Genomic DNA, 20,871 nt, shown 5'->3' on the forward strand with positions numbered 1-20,871 from the left:
CTCATTAGCCTTTTTGTTTCTTCCCTACTTTCCTGGGAATCCTTTTCTTCCTCTTTCATGTTTCCTTTTTTATTTTAATCCAGCAAATCAGCATTCATGTTGTATGAGGACCCCTTGGTCATTGGCTCTAGAGGCCCTCCGCTCAACATCCAGGCCCTAGTTGTTAGAGGAAAGGTTTCCCAGACATAAGAGGAAGGGTGTGACAGGTACAATAGTGACAGTATTTTAACAACAAAGCCAAGGAAGTAAATTATGCTTTCTGTTTCCCTTTATCTCCAAAGTTGAAAATGCATGCTTTTATTCATTTATCTACAGATATTAAATGAATACCCACAATGTGCCAAGCACTGTTCTAGGCCCTGGGGACTAATACACAAAACAGACAAAAATTCCTACCCTTGGGAAGTCTATATTCTAGTGCAGCCAGACACTGAAAACTTATTTTTTGCTGTCTTGAAGGAAGTCTGTGAATTTAGAGAGATCCAATTAAAGCTACCTTCAAGATCAATTCAGATTAAAAAATAAAATGGGCAAAGCACTTGAACAGGCCCTTCAAAAAAGAAGATACCCAGATGACCAATAAGCATATGAAAAGGTATACAACATCATTTGTCATCGGGGAAATACAGATTAAAACCACAATGAGATACTGGTTTACACCCACTACAATGGCTAAAATAAAAAAGGCTGACAATACCAAGTGTTGACAAGGAAGTGAAGTGACTGAAACATTTATTGCTGGTCAGAATGTAAGGTGCGATCACCTTGGAAAACTATTTGGCACTTTCTAATAAAGTTAAACATGTTCCTTATTCTAAGACCCAGCCATACCACTCCTACGTGTACACCCAAGTGTGGACATTGTTGTATTGGAATGTTCATAACAACCTTGTTTATAATAGCCAAAAACTGGAAACAACTCAAATGTCCATCAAGATGTAAATATATTAACAAATTGATATATTCATAAAATGGATTACTACTCAACAATAAAAGGAGCAAACTGTTTATTCATACAACAACATGGATGAATCTCAATAATATTAAGCAAAAGAAACCAGAGGAAAAAATTACATAGCACGTACACCATATACTATCACCATCTGTGATGATAGAAATCAGAGTTGTTGTTGCCTCAGATTGGTAGGGGAAGGAAGTTGACTGGAAAGGGATAGAAGGAAACTTTGTCTGTTCTTATCTGGGTGATAGCTACCTGGGTGCATATATTTATTCAAATTCATCAAGCTGTGTACTTAAGATTTCTGTATTTTTTTTTTTTTTTACTAAATATGATAATCAGTAAAATACTAGCATTAAAAAAGGCAAAATAAAAATGTTAAAAAGACCCATTTAAGTATATCTGTTTCCAAAATTCTGTAGAACACTTTGGTGTATGTTTGGAGGTGATTTTTTTTTCTCCCCCTCATTCTATCCATTGATGAGCCGTTTGGGTAGCTTGAGTAGGTGACATCATCAAGAACATGATACTATATCGTACTAATCTTAAATGAGACCTGGCAGCCTTAAGATGCGCCCTGCTTCGGTCGGGAGGGTTTATTATCAAGCTGGTGGCTGGCAAGAAGGGTGGACTGGAGTTTTGCATTTCAATGGCTTGGGGCCATCACAAAGACAAGGGAAGGAAAATTTCCATCCCCTCCTATTTTGTCTGATGAGTCACCTTCTTTTAAGATGTGATATATAGGGCTTGCTAAGGATTTCTGTTAGCATGTTGACTTTTCCCTCCAACATTTTATTATGTTGGAAAAGTCAACATGCTAACACACAAAATAATTTAAACATAAGCAGAGTTTACAGTGAACACCTGTATACTGACCGCCTAGATCCTACCGTTAACATTTTACTTGTTTTGTTCCCATGTCTGTCTTTCTCTCTATCCATCAAGTCATCTATTTTTTTTTGAAGATGCACAGCCACCATTGCTGCTCCAAAGTCAGTTTATTTATTTGTTTTTATTTTTAATTTATTTTTGGCTGCACTGTGTCTTCATTGCTGCGTGTGGGCAAGTGGGGGCTACTCTTCGTTGCAATGCGTGGGCTTCTCATTGCGGTGGCTTGTTGCAGAGCATGGGCTCTATGTGGGCGGGCTTCAGTAATTGTGGCACGTGGGCTCTAGAGCACAGGCTCAGTAGTTGTGGCACACAGGCTTAGTTGCTCTGTGGCATGTGGTATCTTCCCGGACCAGGGCTTGAACCCATGTGCCCTGCATTGACAGGCGGATTCTTAACTACTGCGCCATCAGGGAAGTCCCCAAGTCATCTATTTTTATATGCATTTAAAAGTTTACATTCCCCTGAACACTTCAGCATATGTCTCACTCACCATGGTTCACTATTTTTTTCGGTTTTTTCCTTTGCTTTAAAATTGTCATACAGTGAAGTACACAGATCTTAAGTATACATAGTGTGTTGGTTTTTAATTAAAAATCTTTTAATTTTATTATTTAAAGAAAGGGAATGTCACTCTTAGAAAGAACGCCATCAGAGCAGACCTTGGTTTCAGTAGCTTTAGTCAGCTGACTTGGTCTCTACCCACCCTGCCTCTATTCTAGTGACTTCAGGCTTCCAGTGTTCATGTCATGTGGAACAAGATTTAAACTGTGGATTTGACATTGTGATTTTCAATTTCAAAATAAAAATTGTAGCCTTGTAGGAACTAACATATATAGATCCGATGACTAGAAAATATTGCAAAAAGTTACTGAATTAGGATTTCAGCAAAGGGATTCAAAATAGATTATAACTACTTGTGAACCAAAGAGCCAGAATATTATTTAGGGGCTTAAAAAGTTATAAGTTGAATGATAGTCTAACCTTGCTAACCACAGAATGACCAGAAATGTGTCAGTTAAGATTGCTAGATTTGTACAGATGTATCTGGAGGATGATAATTTAGGATCCAGCAGAAGTGGTAATAGTTGGAGGCTCAAATATACAGTTTGTAGAGCATGAGCTACATTTATCTCTTTTTTGTCAGTGTTTGTCCATCAAGTCTGATCATTTGAAGTTTATAAGAGTTTGGTTGTACTACTTTTGGCCTGTAGGCTTGGCCATGGGTATTTAATTTGGCTTAGAAGTCATCATCTTACCTTACTTGTAACTTGGAGAGTAGAAAGCCAGGTGAACTAGTTTCTCCCCAGGCTAATTTTTCACTCTGCTTTTCTTTGTTACAGAGGAATGATATCGCCATGGCAATTACAAAATTTGATCAGTTTGACTTTCTCATCGATATTGTTCCAAGAGATGAGCTGAAACCACCAAAGCGTCAGGTGAGCTGGGAAGGCATTGCTCCTGCTGCTGCTGACTAGAGAGTGCCTTGCCTCCTGGTGTCAGATACGCTCCTTTTCCTCTCTCAGCACAAGTCATTTGCTCTTCTTTTGCTTTTCTTTCTGTAGACCAGATCCATCCTTAACATCTCCTCCTGTTACTCATTTAGGGATGCTTTTAACTCAGTGCCTCTGAGGTGGAATTTCAGTGAAAACAGACAAAATGAAAATGAAAGACTTTAGTTACAACAGTAAAGTGAAGCTCATTTCGAGGTATCCTAGGAAGTCTGTCAGAGTTCTTAATCTGGGATGGGAGAGCAAGTTACAGATTTTAGATTTCCAAGAAACAGCTTCTGTGTGTGCATAGTGGTGTCTGGAGTGAGTGGACTGGGTTTTCTCTTAGTCTAGATTGTGGTTCTCTGCACAGTGCACTGGCTGCACTTTAGAATCACCTGTTAGGGTTTAAAAAATACCAGTCCCTAGGCCCCGCCCCTACACCAGCTGAATCAGAATCTGTGAGGGGGAGGCCCAGGCATTAGTGCTTTTTAAAGCTCTCCGGATGCTTTTAATGTGTAACCATATTTGAGAACCACCATTTAAGCAACCTTTCTAAGCAGTCATGAGAAAGAATGTGAGTGTCTGCCTTTCCTGCTCTTCTGTCTGCTCCTCTCCAGAGGTCACACCATTGTTTTTCAGCACTTTGGGTGCATAAAGCTCTTAATTGCAATTGCGATAGACCCCTCTCCTGTGTAGCTCATCATTTTAGGCATGCAGATTGCATGACTCACTAGATGTAGTAGAGATGCTTGGGGGATAGTGGCAGAGTCTGGCAGGAGCAAAGCTGAGCCTTGATCTGCTTTCTCTGGTTTGTTAATAAAATTTTAAGTGTTTTTAATGAATTATTTCATAGTGTATTGTCCTTAGAAACAGGAGTCATTCAGTGACGACCATTCTCCTGTGCCGTCTCGTGTTAATAACGAGTAAGAGAGTGTAGGAGAAGTGGGCATCTTAAACACCCTTTGTAATCCCGACCCTGCCTGAGGGTCTTTGGGTTAGCAAGCCCTCTGCACCTCCTTCCTAGAGCGGGGTGCCTCACTGCGTCTTCGTTCTTTCTGGGCAGTCTTTGCTACTGTAAACATCCTTGACTGGAAGCTGTAAGGCGTTCCAGGGAGCTTTCAGTCGGATGTTTACAGCGGCAGGCTGCCACGGTCGTCCCGCTGTGCATCGCCTTTGAAACATTGCAGGTTTGTGCCCACGGCTCAGTTCCTCTCTTAGTGCTTCCCTCCTCTCTGAGAAGTCACCACAAGAACTCAGACCACTTCGCTTCCTTCAGAACAGTTGATAGCATTCACCCATTCTCCTGGTTGGAATTTGTTTCAGAAGCCCCCTTTAGACCAAGGTGGTGAGCTCTGTGACAAAATCAGGCCTTGCTCGGGCTCCTTGCACCAACTCCTGCTTGTTCCCTGGGGCTGCCTGCCGAGCCAGCTGGCTAGAGAGAATGGTCATGTCCTCTCCCTTCCTCCAGCGTCCTCAGTGCTTCACTCTCTTAGGGTGTCAGAGAGCTCCTTGTTACATCCTAGCCTGACTCAGAATGCTATGATCCATCTCCTTTAAAGTGTGTCTAGCTGAAACAGCTCAGTTTCTGAACTAAACAGGTTCAGTTCTTTGCAGGTGTTCAGGCCATTGATCGGCATCCTATTCGGGAGAGCTACTGCCTGGCCTTTGAAAGGTTGAGATTGCTGAAAGCTGGCCTGAAATTCTAAGATAGCACTTTTAATCCTCTGTAGACATGATGTTTTCCCAAGCTCCAAATTGGCTGGCACCTTCCTTAAGTCCTTTAAAAGCGCCTACTCTCCAGAACTCACCCTTTCTGAAGGAGGGAGCAGTTCATTCTTGCTACTGAAGCAAATGTGCTTTTTTCCAGTCTGGGGCTGGCTGCACAGCACTGTGGTGATGGCTCTAGGATGTGAGGCTGCTCGTTCTCTGGCGTTGTCTATCAGACTCTACTTCTGAAGAGATTCTAAGAGCAGGCACTCTGGTTGGGGAGGCCACTGCTAAAGCTGGGCAGGTGCCCCATTCTGGATTGATCCAGTCATTCAGAGATTGTTCTAGCACGGGGTGATTTCCCACTGCTCGGGAAAGAAACGAGCCAGAAATACTGAGTTGTGCATCTAAGGCCCTTGACTTCTCTGAGGTGCGTGGGGATGTCTTCTTGTTCTTTGGGGAAGCAAGACTACTCAAGCAGAAGATAGTTGAGGCCTGACTTCTGCCCCACTAAAACTGTGAGTTGAAAGTTCCCGCTCATTGAAATGTCATTTCCTCTTCACCCATTTCTTTAAACCAGTCATAATCACTCCCTTACTAGCTTGACCTCCATTGGCGGAATGAGTATTCATAATGCAGAAGAAGCTTAGATATGCCTCCTTCCATTCCAATGATTTGAGAGCTGTCATGCCTGTCCTCACAACACAAACCTTGGTGCCTCTATTTGATACTCACAGAAGTGTCCTAGACACTGCCTAGTTCATAAACAGTTTAAGAGCATACAGCAGGCATCATAGGAGAAGCTCTTTACATGTTCTCACAGCTTTTGGCAAGGGATATTTTAGCTTCTGAAAGTGGTACTTAAAGGGTTTGCTATTTGTCTGGCAAAAAGACCATATTCACTTGCAGATTAGCTACAGTCAAGGATAACTGGAGACAGAACAATGACAGGTCAGGGCTGGTAAATGCCAGTGGCTCCCTACTCCCTAAGACTTCCTGCAAGTTAGTTCTAGGGGTCTGAGTCCTCTGTACCCTCTCATCACCCAAGAGCTTTTCCAAGTTAGTTTGGATTTTAGTGGTTGATGTTTCTTGTAGAATGGGAAGGGAGTTCTGAGTGGAAAATAAATTCATTGAACCTATTTCAGGAGCCTTGAAAAGAGCAGTTGGCCTTTGTTTCTTCGCTAAGGAGGGTGTCAGTATTATCCCTGTCACAGCCAAGATCAAGTTGACTGGCTGACCTTTATTTATAATGGTGAGAAGTTGGAGTTGAAGTGGAGGTGATGTTGTCACAGTTAAGTTGTTCTGGAAACTGAGACCTAGATGAAAATAAAAGGGGACCTCCTTTTTCTTCTGCCTCAGCATGATCATGTCCAGGGTTCAAACTGTTTGGGCCTGAAGCACAGAATGCATTAACTTAGAAAGTTGGTTCATGTTTGAGGACTAGCTTAGAAACCCAGAATGTTACAAGTGTCTGCCTAGACTGGGTGAATGGCCATTAGGGAACCTTGTCATGCAGAGATCCAAGTTCCTCAGGGGCTAGATATCAGGAGTCCTAGTTTTAGTATCCTGGGCCCCCAGTCACCCGGCAAGCAAAAGAATACCCAACCCCGTTCTTTAGCAGACAGGCGTGTCTCCTGCACTACGGCCACAGAATCCTAGAGGTAGCAAGAAATTAGGGATTCTTTTCTATTGCTAACAGCTGTTGGGTTCAAGAGAATTTGTCATACTCCCAACTTGGGTTAAAAAAAGTACTTTCCTACCTCCGGTTGTCTGCCTGGCTCTATGAATCCATTCATCATTCAGCAACTGCTTATTGAGTGCCTGCAAGGAGACAGGTGGTAGCGACAGTGGGGAGGGAGCAAGAGAGAGCGAGGCTTTGCCTTCACAGGGCTTTCATTCTAGCAGGGAAAGTAGTAGAATTTTCCAAGCAAGTACAAAAAAACTGTAATGAGAAACGGACTTTGGAAGCACAGATTGGGGATGGGGTCAGTACCAACTTTGTAAAGGTCACTCTGGAGAGCTTTGGTCCACAGGGTCTCTATACCTTGAAGAAGTGTCTTCTTTTCCTCTTTCCTTGAACCTGGCAAACTTAGTCCAGAACATGGAAGTGAGTAAATTTAGCTGATATTTTGCTCAACAAGCCCAAGTGGTTGTATGTTTCTGTTGTTTTTGTTGTCCCAGGCAGGGCACCATGTGTCGCAGGGCCCTCCGGAGCAGACGCCGATCTGTGTCAGTGGTCAGGGGCCGGCCAACCCTGGACCCTCAGGCTGTAACCATGCCGTAGTGTGTGTAAACATCCTACACTCTCAGCTGTGAGCTCGAGGTGGCTGGGAGAGGGTTGTTTACTCCTTCTGCCATGGAAAACGTCAGCTGAAGAAGGAACGGTCTCTTCACCCAGCAGATCGGCCAGAGGCCACCCCACTGGAGGGCTGTCCCTCAGGCCCCCTGGGTTGCGCTTCTGTGGCTAAGTACCACCAAACCAGATGTGATGCTGGATAGACATGGCCTCAGTGACCACAGAGCTCTCGACATGCTCTGAAAAACTGGGCTCTTGCCTACCAGTGTTCTTGATCCTGACATTTGATTCTGAAATTCCAATCCAGAGAAAGCCCTGTTTCCCTTTCCCCTGCTCGTTCCCTCCTGAGGTGGTGGGAACGAAATACAGAGAGTGCTGCCTATTTGGGAGATTGGGAGCCAGCCTGAGAGCATGGTATTTGGGGTGCTTGCCGTTAGCACTCTTCTCAGGTCATAGGCCTTGACGGCATTTACTATCAAGCACTGCTAGTGCGTGGTTTTTAGTTACAGTAATTATTTGCCCATTTGCAACTCATCACGCAGTGGGTGATTACTCTGTACTTCAGAAAATTGGCTGTATGTTTTGTGAAGCCTATGGAATCTGTTATTTTTAGTGTGATTTAGCACAACTGGTCTCTTCGAATTCCACTTTCTCTTGGCTTCAGATGTGGAGAGCTCAGCGTTCAGCAGGCAACTGCACAGAGCCCATTTGGGGGAAGAGTGGAAATTCACTGTGGCAGCTGCTGAGCCGGTTCTTTTCCTCTTACCTGCCCCTCCTTCTGCCCCACAGGAGGAGGTGCGTCAATCTGTGACTCCTGCCGAGCCCGTCCAGTACTACTTCACGCTGGCTCAGCAGCCCACTGCCGTCCAGGTCCAGGGACAGCAGCAAGGCCAGCAGACCACCAGCTCCACAACCACCATCCAGCCCGGGCAGATCATCATTGCACAGCCTCAGCAGGGCCAGGTCTGTGAACCGCGGAGGGTGCCGGCCCAGCCAGACAGCACCTCTTAGGTTTGGGATGGGCAAAGTGTGACTGGGGCAGAGGGGCAGTCAGATCACCCGGTCCTGTAGAGGACTGGATTTGAATTCTGGAGACCTGGGCTTTTCTCCAGATTCAGCCACTGAGGTGATGTGTCACCTGATCTCTCTCGACCCTGGTTTCCTTGTGGGTCATATGAGGAAAGTGCAGTGAGCAAGACATTCTCCAGGATCCCTAAAAAGTTTGAGGAGGAAAAAAATCTTTATATTGCCCCCATGATGAATAGTGACATCTTTTTTTTTTTTTTTTTTTTTTTGGGCGGTACGTGGGCCTCTCACTGTTGTGGCCCCTCCCGTTGCGGAGCGCAGGCTCAGCGGCCATGGCTCATGGGCCCAGCCACTCCGCGGCATGTGGGATCTTCCCGGACCGGGGCACGAACCCGTGTCCCTGCATCGACAGGCGGACTCTCAACCACTGCGCCACTAGGGAAGCCTAGTGACATCTTTTAAGTGGACTCCGTGCCTGCTGTCTGTGTCTCCCACCAGAATTGGAATTTGTACCCTCAAGGGGGAGATCAGGCATCATTGCCAGCTTGCATACCTCTCCTCTCCTTTTCCCCATCATTTCTGTGTCCCACCAAATTTGTGTCAGGTGACTTTCTTTTTACAATAGTAATCAGAAGATTCCTTCTCTGTCTGAAAGCAGTAACATCCACATGGTTGGGGATCATGAGAGGCTGAAGAGAACTATGTGTTTTTGTTTTTGTACGTCTTTATTGGAGTATAATTGCTTTACAATGTGGTGTTAGTTTCTGCTGTACAGCAAAGTGAGTCAGCTATACGTATACATATGTCTCCATATCCCCTCCCTCTTGAGCCTCCCTCCCACTCTCCCTTTCCCACCCCTCTAGGTGGTCACAAAGCACGGAGCTGATCTCCCTGTGCTATGCGGCTGCTTCCCACTAGCCATCTATATTTGGTAGTGTATATATGTCAATGCTACTCTCACTTCGCCCCAGCTTCCCCGCCACCCCCGTGTCCTCAGGTCCATTCTGTACGTCTGCATCTTTATCCCTGTCCTGCCCCTAGGGAGAACTATGTTTCCTGAGCTCTGACTCCAAATTCCCTGCCAATCATTAATTTATTTATTCATCAAACATTGAACATCCTCTTAGATAAAGTCCAATGCTATGTGTTGGGGACACAAGCATGGATAAAACAGTCCCTATTTTAAAGAATTCAAGAATCTAGTTGGGGCTACAAATACTTGAAGGTTATACCACTTGCCACGTGGGAAGTATAAGATATTCTTAGGATTGTGTAGAGGGTGTTATGGGAGCACTTAAAAGTGGGTACCTAACAAAGATGTGAGGGAGGTGGAAGGAGATGTCAGAGAAAGTTCCCTGAAGGGAATAATATGAGTCTTAGAGGGAACAATGGAAATGAATCAAATAAAGAGGGAAGGAGGGCTTTCCCAGGAGAGGGCACAGCACGAGCAAAGGCTTGGAGGTGAGAAACAGCACGGGGAAAATGGTAGGAGGGGAGGGTACAGTCAGCATAGCGGAACGTCTAGGCAAGTTGAAAAGATAGGCAGAGGACACATCCCAAACAGCCATGTGTATTCTAGTAAGGAGCTGGGTTTGCCTAAAGAAAAAAAGGTTGGGACAGGGGTAGATTTAAATATTACTATGATTTTAGGATTTATTCCCTGCCCATTTTCTTATCCATGTAACAGAAATTTATTGAGTGCTTGCTCTTTGCAAGACACAGTCTTAGGCAGACGGGGTTTAAAGATGATCACAGCCCAGTCCCTGCCTCAAGGCATCCGCTGCACCATGATGCCTGAGGGACTTTCTTTGGCTAATGCTTGTGCCTCTGCAGTGGTGAGAGCTTTACCTGCCAAAGGCTTATCCCTGTACAAAGCAAACTTCAAGGGAGTCTGCCAAGAGCTGGCTCTGATTGGCTGGCCGTTCTAAGAAGCTCATGGCTGTTGTGCCCCGACAGCAGGGCATGCCATATGTGATTTGAGATCTGCCATGCTAACACGAGCCCTCGTTTTCCTGAAATAATTTAGAAATACCTTGGAAATCCTCTTGGGAAAATTGAGTTGGTAGTACAGTGATGAGTTGGCAGTATGCATTTTTTTTAGTCAGCGAGAATTTCACCTACCTCTTCTTTGCCACCCCAGACTTGCTCAGCTTGGAGCTGATAAGGCTTGTGAGGGTGGTGAAGTTGGTTCCTCCCAGCATCTCCTGTTGTTTCGCTGTCTGGCTGCTTCAGGGTGGCCTTGTGCTGTGTCACACCTCCCCGGACCTACAGGAATCGTTGTTTCAAATTGAGTTCAGATACCTTTGCAGGACCAATACCTATTAAAGTTGGAAGAAAAGCGTAATTTGTTGAAGTGAATCCTGTGTTTTCTGTCATAAAATTGGAAACATTTATTACTGGAGGTTTGGGGAACAGGCTGAGTTGGAAATCATGGTGTGAGTATAGGAGGTGTTTCCTGTTGACCTAACCCACTGCATGTATTGCCCTCTGTCATCTTTCTTCCCTACCCTCTTGCAGTTTGTAGTAATTTCTCCTTACCTAATAATCCCTTGAGTCCCATCTACAGTTCTCAGAACATATCCCCTTCCCTTGTAACTTTAGATGCAGAGTAGACCTGTGCAGTCAGAAAGTGAGAGCATCAGAATAACAGCATCGATTGAAGCCCAGGATTCATTAAGACTCTCAGAGTTGTCTTAAGAGGTGATTCTTAATTCAGAGTGGGGAGAAATCATATCCAAAGTGAGGGGTTGGGGTGCAGGTGTGGTTAAAAGGCTCCACTAGCACCACTGCCGGATGCACAAGATGTGCTGGGATCTGTGATGGTCACATCTAGGGCTAAAGTTTTGAGATTAAAAGAAATGACTGATCCTTTTGACAGTTTGAATCTGCTGTCTCTCAAAGGAGCAAGTTTCATTGGGCAGTCCTCTAAGTGTGTGTGAAACACAGAATCTTCATATACATTCGACAGAAATTCCTTAAATCTGCGATTCCTGTTTCTAGAAAGTTAGAAGTCTGGCTTTATTAAATTCCGTTACTTACGGGTAGCCCTAGTTAAGGTCCAGGTCTTAACAGTGTCCAGGTCTTAAGGGTGTTTGCCTCGCCCGTGGAAAGCAGTGCTGTGATCCAGAGCAGCTGGCTGGCCAGAGTGGGCTGGAGTCGCTCTGCTGCTTGAATGGGGGTGAAAGCCAGTGTGCCCTTTGTGTTTCTTCCAGTGTCCTGCATGCCTGAGAAGGAGCCCAGGGTCCTGAGCTTAGTTAACCCATACTGATCCCACTTTCCATTTAGTTTGCCCTCTAAACTCACCTGCTCCAGACTTGACTTCAGCCATGTCTCAGGCAAATTATCGTGGTTGCTTTTGATTCTCTTGTACCGTATGTGCCTTTCTATCATTGAAGGGGCTGTGAAGAGTTGAAACGTTTGAAGCATAGAGGTATTCGGGGCCAAGGCAAATATTCTGTACTCTGAGTCTAAAAATCCGTTTGGCCTTCCTGTCTTTTATTTTGGAGAGTGACTTGAACAGTGCTCTGAGCCCAAAGGACTCTGTAGGTTGAGTATTGTTAGTGTTGCGATGAGGTCAGGCATCCATGGAGGGGGTTTGCTCCCGGTGAACTGCTCGTTATTAACCCCTTGGTAGGCCTAATGGCTCTGGGCTGGAGCTCAGTCAGCTTTCTCATGACTCTTCCTTCCAGACCACACCCGTGACCATGCAGGTTGGAGAAGGTCAGCAGGTGCAGATTGTCCAGGCCCAGCCGCAGGGTCAAGCCCAGCAGGCCCAGAGTGGCACTGGACAGACCATGCAGGTGATGCAGCAGATCATTACGAACACAGGAGAGATCCAGCAGATCCCGGTAAGTCCTGCCCTGCCTTAAGGTCTGCGTGGCACTTTGCTCAACAGTATAACAGGAAGTAGTTAAAGATTTCACAGACACACACACACACACACACACACACACACACGCGCGCACACACACACACACACACACACACACACACACACACTTTGTTATAAACCTATATTCCCATTACCCCAAACCACAACTTGCTTCACTGTACACACTGCTTTCCTTTAATCCAGGTTCGGGCTCACCACGATGGGGCAGCTCCTCTCCATTTCCCCTCACTCGGCCTACGCAGAGAAATCATTGTAACCACTATTCTGTGCCAAGGCCCAAAGGCCCTGTGAGGCAGTCCTAGTCCTGTCTTTTGATTTGCAGAGAATAAGAGGGAGGTGTATAGAGAAGGCCATAAATACACTTGTTGCATATTCATGAGTCAGTTCCCAGTGGAGCCTGCAGCAAAGTGTATTTTTGGCTTTCATTTAACTTACCCATTCCTTCACTGTGGACTGCTACTTCCTGTGTGCCTTGAGGGATTTCATTTCTTAGATTTGTTGGCTTTTTCACTTGTACTTGTTCTTTGGTGGAAAAAAAAAAAAAAGGTCCTTGTCTTAACACTTGCCATCTATTCATTGGTCAATTTGCCACAAAAAAATGTAGAAAATGAGTGACATGGAGCAGGCCTGTTCCTGCCCCTTGCCCTTCCTATTGTAAATGAAATGTAGGCAGATACAGAAACTCACTTGGACTTGGTTAACTACTTCCTTTTTGAAGAAAGTTCAGAAAGTATCCTCAACTCTGTTTTGGGGACTGTTCTTCTTAACAGAGTAATAGGCCAGGAGGAAGCTTAGGAAAGGGGTGTGTGTGCATCCCTCTGTTTACCTCTTCCCTTTTCATCTCTCTCTCCCCCTCCCATCCCCCGCTCCATCTCCCTTTCCCCCCTCCCTTTCCTTCCCCCACGGCGTGGGGCTGGGGGTGGTGACGCCACACACACACCCCCCCATCAATTCCAGATTCCTTGCAGCCACCAGCCCATGACTTCTCTCACAAATGGTTCTCATTTTTGCATGTGGGGGCACCAAAACAAGTTCAGCTAAGCCAGAGAAGAGTTCACACTTTGTAGTAACTTTTTTTTTTTTAATAAATTTATTTTATTTATTTATTGTTTTTGGCTGCATTGGGTCTTTGTTGCTGCGCATGGGCTTTTCTCTGATTGTGGAGAGCGGGGGCTACTCTTCGTTGCAGTGCACGGGCTTCTCATTGCGGTGGCTTCTCCTGTTGTGGAGCACGGGCTCTAGGCACGTGGGCTTCAGTAGTTGTGGCACGTGGGCTCAGTAGTTGTGGCTCGCGGGCTCTAGAGCGCGGGCTCAGTAGTTGTGGCTCACGGGCTTAGTTGCTCCGCGGCATGTGGGATCTTCCCGGACCAGGGCTCGAACCCGTGTCCCCTGCATTGGCAGGCAGACTCCCAACCACTGCGCCACGAGGGAAGCCCTGTAGTAACTTTAACTTGAGTCTTTTAAAGCCTCTGGGGCACAGAAGACTTGTTGCAGAATTTAGGACCTGGTGTTCACTGTATACCTTCTGCAGGAGTCTGCATTTTTAAACTCACCAGAGCGCTCGTATTAGTGATGACCTTTAGGAAGGAAGCTTTGCTCCTCTTTTGAAAGCCCAGGGGGTAGGCTTCTTTGCTCTGTAATTTTAAAAAGGTGTGAGCGTCCCCAGGCCTACCCTTGTGGTAGAGGACTGAAGGGCAGAGCATCACCAGTACCTAAACACAAGCCTGAAAGAAGAGCTTGCTTCTAAGAACTGCTTGGAACTGTTTGGCTCACAGCTTTTCAGTCACATTTGAGTTTCTGCAAAAGAGCTCTTCCCAGCTGGGAAATGTAAAATCCCTATGGCCAGCAGTATACCTTCCCCCACTCCTGGGACAAGGCTTCGGTCTCTCATCCCATGTTCCTCAGCAGGAGTTCTGGTGACTCCTGGTACCAGCCACCATCTGTCTCGGCAGATGAGGTTTCCCAAGCCTCCACCCAGCTGTCTTCCTCCCCATAAGCAACTTAATGTTGCCTGGAAGCCGCACTGTGGGATGTAGTGGGGAGTTTAGGCTTGGCATCACAACTTCCCAGCAGCTCCTCTTGGCGTGTTCTCAGGAGAGAAATGACTACAGGTCACAATACCTTGCCCTGTCTCCTTTGAACCAGATTATTAACGGGTTTAGATTTTGTGTCCCTCCATCTTGCCTTAAGCGGACAATTCTGGAACGTTCTACCAGGAACTTCAGTGTTAGTCTTTTCTTGGTGGTTCAAATCCTCATTGAGTCTGAAGTTTCAGGGAAGCAGTTTGATTTAACACTGCATGCAGAAGCTTCCTCCTGTCAGCATTTTCCTCACGGAAGTAAAAGCCCCTGCAATGAAGTTAGCTCTTGAAGGCAAGGGGAAATTTTGCTCCAGGACAAAGAGGCATGACTTGCCTGTTACCCTCAAGAAGCTCACCCTTACAAGCAAAGCAGGCTAGGCAGCTAGGGAGGGTGGTGTCTGGGCCTCCAGATAGAGAGAGACCAAATCTGCTGGTCCTCCTGGAGCCGCCTTCATTCCCCACATCCTGAGTGTGACTGTCCGGAGTCCTCCTTTGCTGACTCTTTTCTCTGCTGATTGGTCCTCTCCTCATCCCCATGCTCGAAGCACTCACTAATGCTTCCGTGCTGTGCTGCAGCATTAAGAGCCTGAATTAAGGCTTTTAGCACACAATTAAATGCAGCGTGTGGTATTATTGTATTAGCTGAGACTTAATCTTAAGCATGAGGGACTTTAAGGGCATTTTTGTAGCTTTGGTTTCCGACGATGGGGTTTTATGTGAAAGGTTTATTGATTCAGCTTCCCTTTGGGAGGTATTTGGCCAGAAGCTAGTGCTGAACACCAAGGATCCTAAAAGTCCCACAGACCCCTATTGGTCCTGGCTCTTGGGGACGGAGATAGTAAAGCGGGCCAGCTTTCTCTTCCAAGATGTGCAGCATGGGGCTGGGCAGTTCTAGGGCTGTGGTGCGGAGTGATGGCCATCGGCTTTGGTTACTCCTGGCAGGCTCCGGGGCTCTTCTCAGTATTAGATCAGCCGTCCCGGGGACAGGGGTGGGGAAGGGTGGAGACGGAGGGGAGAAAGGCCCCACACTTAAGGTATAAGCGTTCCGATAATGTCAGACAGTCTTTGGCATCAAATCTTAACATAAACTGTGAGCAAATAGCTAAGAGCCAGTGAATGTTGAGGGTCCAGCCGTGCTGTCCTCACATATATGACAAGATCCTCTGGGAATTTTCCCCCAAGTCCATTCAAGGAACTTATTCTCTTTTGTGTTGTGTGACTTACGGGGTAGGGATATTATGGTTTTGCTTGTTTGGGTTTCTGTTAAAAAGGAACTTTTCAGGGTCGGCCTCTTTGGAGGGGTCGGGGTGGGGACGGGTAGCGGACAGTCCCCATTTCTTGTCGTGGAAAGTTTGCTTGTTTGAGGTTGCATTCAGTCTCCGGTGGTTTGTTTGTCTCTGCCCCTGCCTAGGTGCAGCTGAATGCCGGCCAGCTGCAGTATATTCGCTTAGCCCAGCCTGTATCAGGCACCCAGGTTGTGCAGGGACAGATCCAGACGCTTGCCACCAATGCTCAACAGGTATGTGCTGCAGAGATTCAGGGCTTGAGCTGGGAACCAGCTGGAGCTGGCTTCTGACAAAGTGCTCAGCACACAACTCTCGCCACCTCATCCTTCAGCAAGAGCCGCCTCCACCCCCCGCACGTCTGTTCTGCACCCCAAGGGACAGATGGGGTTTATCGGAGGATTGGATTCAAAGTGTGTCTCTTACCATCGTGCTCTTGAGCGACAAGGAAGCTCAAGGCAGGGGAAGCCTCAAGGCTACTTGAAGAAAGCCCAGTGTGTGTGTGCGCAGGTCTGACTGGAGGAAGCCTTCTGACAGACTGCCTCATCGTCAGGCTGAGTTTCCATCTTTAAACCTGATGACTGTTGTGATCTGGCGCCTCCTGTGCCCCTTGGAAAGCTACTTAGGTTTTTACTTCTACCTTCTCATGCACCCCTAACCAGAGACTGCCCTCCTCATCTCCTCTCATGCCCTGAGATACTGAAGGCTGAGCCACAGGTGCCGAGGGGGCTGCCTCCCTGGGCTTGGGGATTGGGGGATGTGGGTATTATTTGCAGGGGACAGGGATGCTGGACAAGGGGAGGCATTGTTAATCAATTCTTTTGCCTCAGACCCAAAAAAAGAAGCGATCGTTAAAGAGCTGGACTCGTCTGGCCCAGTTGCATTTTGGTGATGTATCTATTGACAGTGGTGACAGAGCTGAGTTTGTAGAGCAGGTCTCCAAAGATCTCATTTGGGAAAATATGAGGAATGAGCCAAAAGCAGGGCTTCTGAGTTCCATGTAGTCTCTGGGATCTTTAAAGGCCCACTCTAAACCCATTCCTTGGCTTGCATAAGAATATGGGCTTTTCCCTAATTTCCTGGGGCTCATTGACGTGGAATCAGATCTCAAGATTGGTCCCACCCTTTAGTGTACCCCTCTTTTTTTTTTTTTTTTAAAAAAAAACTTGTAAGATTCTAGCCTGGGATCCAGAAACTTTCTATGGCACAGGGTGGGAGGAAATGAGAAGGAAGAGTTCTTGGTTCCCCAGAGATCAGTTTTGAGACCAGGAACTAAAGCCAGAAAGTGGGGAAAGTTGGGTGTATAGAGAGGAAGGAGTGAAGCAAGAAGAGGGTGCCTGAGGACGGAGTCTGTGTAACAACAGATTGTAATTATAACAACGTGGCACTTCGTAGGTGCTCAGTAAACGTTTGTTGAATGAATGTTAACGTGTAAATGGAATTTAAAGGTGAATGAAACTCTTCTCAACTGCTGTGAAGGGCAATCCTGCTGGCCACAGGGCACAGTTAAAACCTTCTCATCTATGACACATATTTTCCATTTGTCTCAGGATCATTCATTTATTCTGCAGATATTTCTTCAATACTTACTTTGCACTGAGATAGACAAAACTTAGCTCCTGCCCTCAAGCAGGTGGGCGGAGAAAGACCCAAAACAAAGAACACTAGCAAGAAACCCTCATGAAGCCCTTTCATACCTGTCCTCTTGTTTTCCTCATAGCTTCATGGGTAGACCCGATGGGTTGTTTTTGGCCCATTGTGAGGACACTCGAGAAGACAGTCCTTACCTTGCAGGGTGGCTGTGATGATTCCAGGAGAAGGTACACAGAAAACATTAGCTAGTCAAATGTTCCATAGATAACATATACGCACACAGACATTCTTCAGTCTTTTTTCTAGTCTACCAAGCTGTCTGCAGCAACTGGCATTATATGATGCAGTTCTCCATGTCTGTAAATTTCCTTTAAAATGTATTTAAAATGCCCACATAAGATTTTAAGTACATGTGATAAATGTTTTCCTTACCCCCGCCCCCCTACCCCCGCCTTGGCCCAGAGGGTTGCACGTGGCCTCTCTCGGAAAAAGTACTTCATAGGTCTGCCACAAGGGCTTCCAGGGCCAAGGCCACCTGCTCGCCAGGGTGTTTCATATTCCAGTCAGATAATCTGGGTGATACGGGTTTGGTTTGGAGCCCACCTTCCAAGCATGAAAGGGACCACTCACCACTTTGCCCAGTGTTTTGCAATCTGCCTTCACTGGTTGAAAGACAGACTCTTAGGGTTTCTGCCTAAACCATAAACGTTATGCCCTGTCCTGTCAGTACCTAGGAGCTAGATGTTTTTGTTTGACTTGAGCCTCAGGCCCCAGAAAGACTTTCTTAGCAAGGGGCTGGTTTCGGTGGGGCGGGGGGTAGTTAGGTGGACATTAAGAGAGATGGTTGCAGAAGTTGAATATTGCATGCTCCGGGGTCCTCTGTATGGTGCCAACTCTGAGTAGCTGTCTGTGCTAGGGGGTGGGGAGGGACCCTTGTTTTCCTGCTACTCATCAAGCCCCTGTTCTGTGCCAGGCCTCATTCTGGGCACTTTATGTGCATTGTCCTTTTGATCTTCACGACCCTCTCCTGGCTGGTGGGCTGGTGGACTAGTGGACCAGACCCTGCAGCTGATCTGCCTACTTTGCCGTCTTGATTCCTACAGATCACACAGACAGAGGTCCAGCAAGGACAGCAGCAGTTCAGCCAGTTCACGGATGGACAGGTAGGACACCCAGCCTAGGCAGGAGCAGAGGGTGAGGAGTTGTGACAGGGTAGCAGGTGATACCTGTGGGTTTGGATGGCTAGGGCAACTGTCCCATCATCTGTTGACAGTGAGTGGACAGAAATTGTTGAAACAACAGTCTTGCCTATCCTCTAGATTTATAGACTTGGTGGGAGTTGACAGTAATCCTAGACATTATGTAGCCCCAGTCCCCGTTTTACAGATGAGTGAACTGAGCCCTGGAGGTGGGAAGTGCCTTGTCTGTGCTTGCTTAGCTGTTCATTGCAGAACCAGGACTAGCATGCAGGTCTCCTGTTTCCTTTCTTTAAGAATAGTTTTTCTCTAAGCCACGCTCTTTTTAATCGCATGGATTAGTTGAAACGCAGAGAACATGTGACCTCGCAAGCTCTCTAGGTGCCTGGAATTCAGTAATTCTAAGCTCGTGAGGAAGGGATCTTCCCTTTGCCGGCCCCCTTGCCCTTTGCACTATCTTGCCAGAGACCCCTGAGGACATGATAGGATGACATGCCTAAGCCTATGTTCTCTGCTGCCCAGAAAGGAGAGGAACTGGCATCAGGACCCAACTCTGGCTTCTGCCAGCACCAGATGCCAGGCTCACATGCCAGGGCTGCTGTGGCAGGGGGTCTTAGCTTTTGGTTTCTTTTGGAAATACCTGAGAAATCACGTCCAGTTGGCCCTAACCTTCCGTAGTGGCTACGCGAGCCTCTTCGCGGGTCTTCGCTGTAGTAAGCATTTAATCCCAGGTGACCTGCCTCCCCGTCAGGGCCCATGCAGGAGATGGAGATTCGGCGTAGCCTCAGCCTGAGCCAGATATTCTGAGGAAAAGAGGAGAAGGGGTAATCCCTACTGCCCCTGCCAGTGAGGATTACTGAGTTGGGGAAATGCTGACTTCCAAGCTGCTGGTACAGTGGTTCGAATTGCTTGTGTTTGTCACAGAGGAACAGCGTGCAGCAAGCTCGAGGCTCTGAGCTAACGGGAGAGGCAGAGCCCAGAGAAGTGAAAGCCACAGGAAATGCAACTCCCTGCACCTCTTCCCCGCCCACCACACATACCCCCTCTCACCGGGCTGGTGCCTCCTGTGTCTGCTGCTCCCAACCACAGCAGAACTCCACTTCCCCTCCTCCCTCTGACGCCTTGCAATGGGTGGTGGTTGAGGTATCTGGGGCCCCCAACCAACTCGAGGCCCATAGGGAGCTGCATGCCCCTCTCCCAGGGGTGACCTCACTCTCTCCTCTCCACCCCTCGCAGCAGCTCTACCAGATCCAGCAAGTCACCATGCCTGCCGGCCAGGACCTCGCCCAACCCATGTTCATCCAGTCAGCCAACCAGCCCTCCGACGGGCAGGCCCCCCAGGTGACCGGCGACTGAGGGCCTGAGCTGGCAAGGCCAAGGACACCCAACACAATTTTTGCCATACAGCCCCGGGCAATGGGCACAGCCTCCCTCCCCAGAGGACCCTGCCGACCTCAGCGCCTCCTGCAGGCTAGGACACTGGTGCACTACGCCCGACGCCTGGGGGCAGAGATTCTCCACAACAGAAAGATGCAATATTTTTTATTTCCTTTTTCCCTTTTTTTTCCTCCACGGAATCAATATTTCAATATGTTGAGCTGTGTGTCCAATGCTATGAAATGAAAATAATAAATAACATATTTATGGCATTTTCTTGAAGAGTGTGGTTGAAGAAATATTTCTTTTGTTTCTCTTTTTTTGGTTCTTACTGCCACTTCTTTTAGGAGCAAATCTCCTCAGGGGTGTATGTAATCTCCTGACTCTTGGAACAGCTGCTGACCCAGGATTTACCACCTTGTTCTGCCCTCAGGTGAATTAGGTGACCGTGTGTAGCTTCTTTTTCACTAGTGCTCCTCTCCCCTCGCCCCTGCTCTTGCCCCAGAGCTCTGTGGATTTGCATCAGAGGCCATGGAAACATTCCATGCATTTAAGAGACTCATTTGCCATGGGGAGTGGATGGTTTCATTCCCAAACCCTTCTCTTCCAGGGACTCAAGGAGACTAGGACTTTGTGTATTTGCCCCCCACCCCCCAGTTTTAATTTTATTTTATTTTTAAATGCATTAAAAATTATGCTAGTCTCCTTTGCTGCATGGACTTCAAACTGCATGAAATGCAATAAATCTCATTTTAGATAATTTGGAGTCTGGGTTTCTGTGTCTGGGGACATTCATGGGACCACTTTGCTTGGGAAAGGCTTAGAAAGGTTCGTCTGCCCTCAGGTTGGGTGTCTGTGAAGGAGGGGAACACCCTTGTGAGGAGGGAGGATGTCCAAAGCAAAGGGAACTTGAGCTGCATGTCTGATTCAAATTGAGATCTTCAGCTGATTTAAAAAATGAAGTTCATTTTTTAAACGTTCATCAGAACGTTTACTGCTCAGAGTTGCCTGCCTGCCTTATTTCCTGGACTACGTATGACACATGGGCCAGATTCAGCCTGTGTCCTTGGCCGAGGGTGAAG

At 46.9% G+C, this 20,871-nt stretch overlaps 1 protein-coding gene across 5 annotated transcripts in view; it reads left to right on the forward strand.

Moving 5' to 3' along the window:
* The window catches only part of NFYC (nuclear transcription factor Y subunit gamma), a 63,533-nt gene extending 42,992 nt beyond the window's left edge, over positions 1 to 20,541 (forward strand). For 4 of the 5 annotated variants that reach the window (XM_060020285.1, XM_060020280.1, XM_060020270.1 and 1 more), the window contains exons 5-10: positions 3,190 to 3,285; positions 8,132 to 8,305; positions 12,058 to 12,216; positions 15,752 to 15,859; positions 18,320 to 18,379; positions 19,337 to 20,541. In XM_060020285.1, the coding sequence (XP_059876268.1) occupies positions 3,190 to 3,285; positions 8,132 to 8,305; positions 12,058 to 12,216; positions 15,752 to 15,859; positions 18,320 to 18,379; positions 19,337 to 19,768 (1,029 nt within the window). In that variant the 3' untranslated portion in view covers positions 19,769 to 20,541. The remainder of the gene's footprint in view (positions 1 to 3,189; positions 3,286 to 8,131; positions 8,306 to 12,057; positions 12,217 to 15,751; positions 15,860 to 18,319; positions 18,380 to 19,336) is intronic. The other variant, XM_060020293.1, reaches the window with a different exon arrangement.
* Positions 20,542 to 20,871: the final 330 nt, after the last annotated feature.

This window comes from Delphinus delphis, chromosome 1 (assembly GCF_949987515.2).
Source record: "Delphinus delphis chromosome 1, mDelDel1.2, whole genome shotgun sequence".
In the NCBI taxonomy this organism is placed as follows: domain Eukaryota; kingdom Metazoa; phylum Chordata; class Mammalia; order Artiodactyla; family Delphinidae; genus Delphinus; species Delphinus delphis.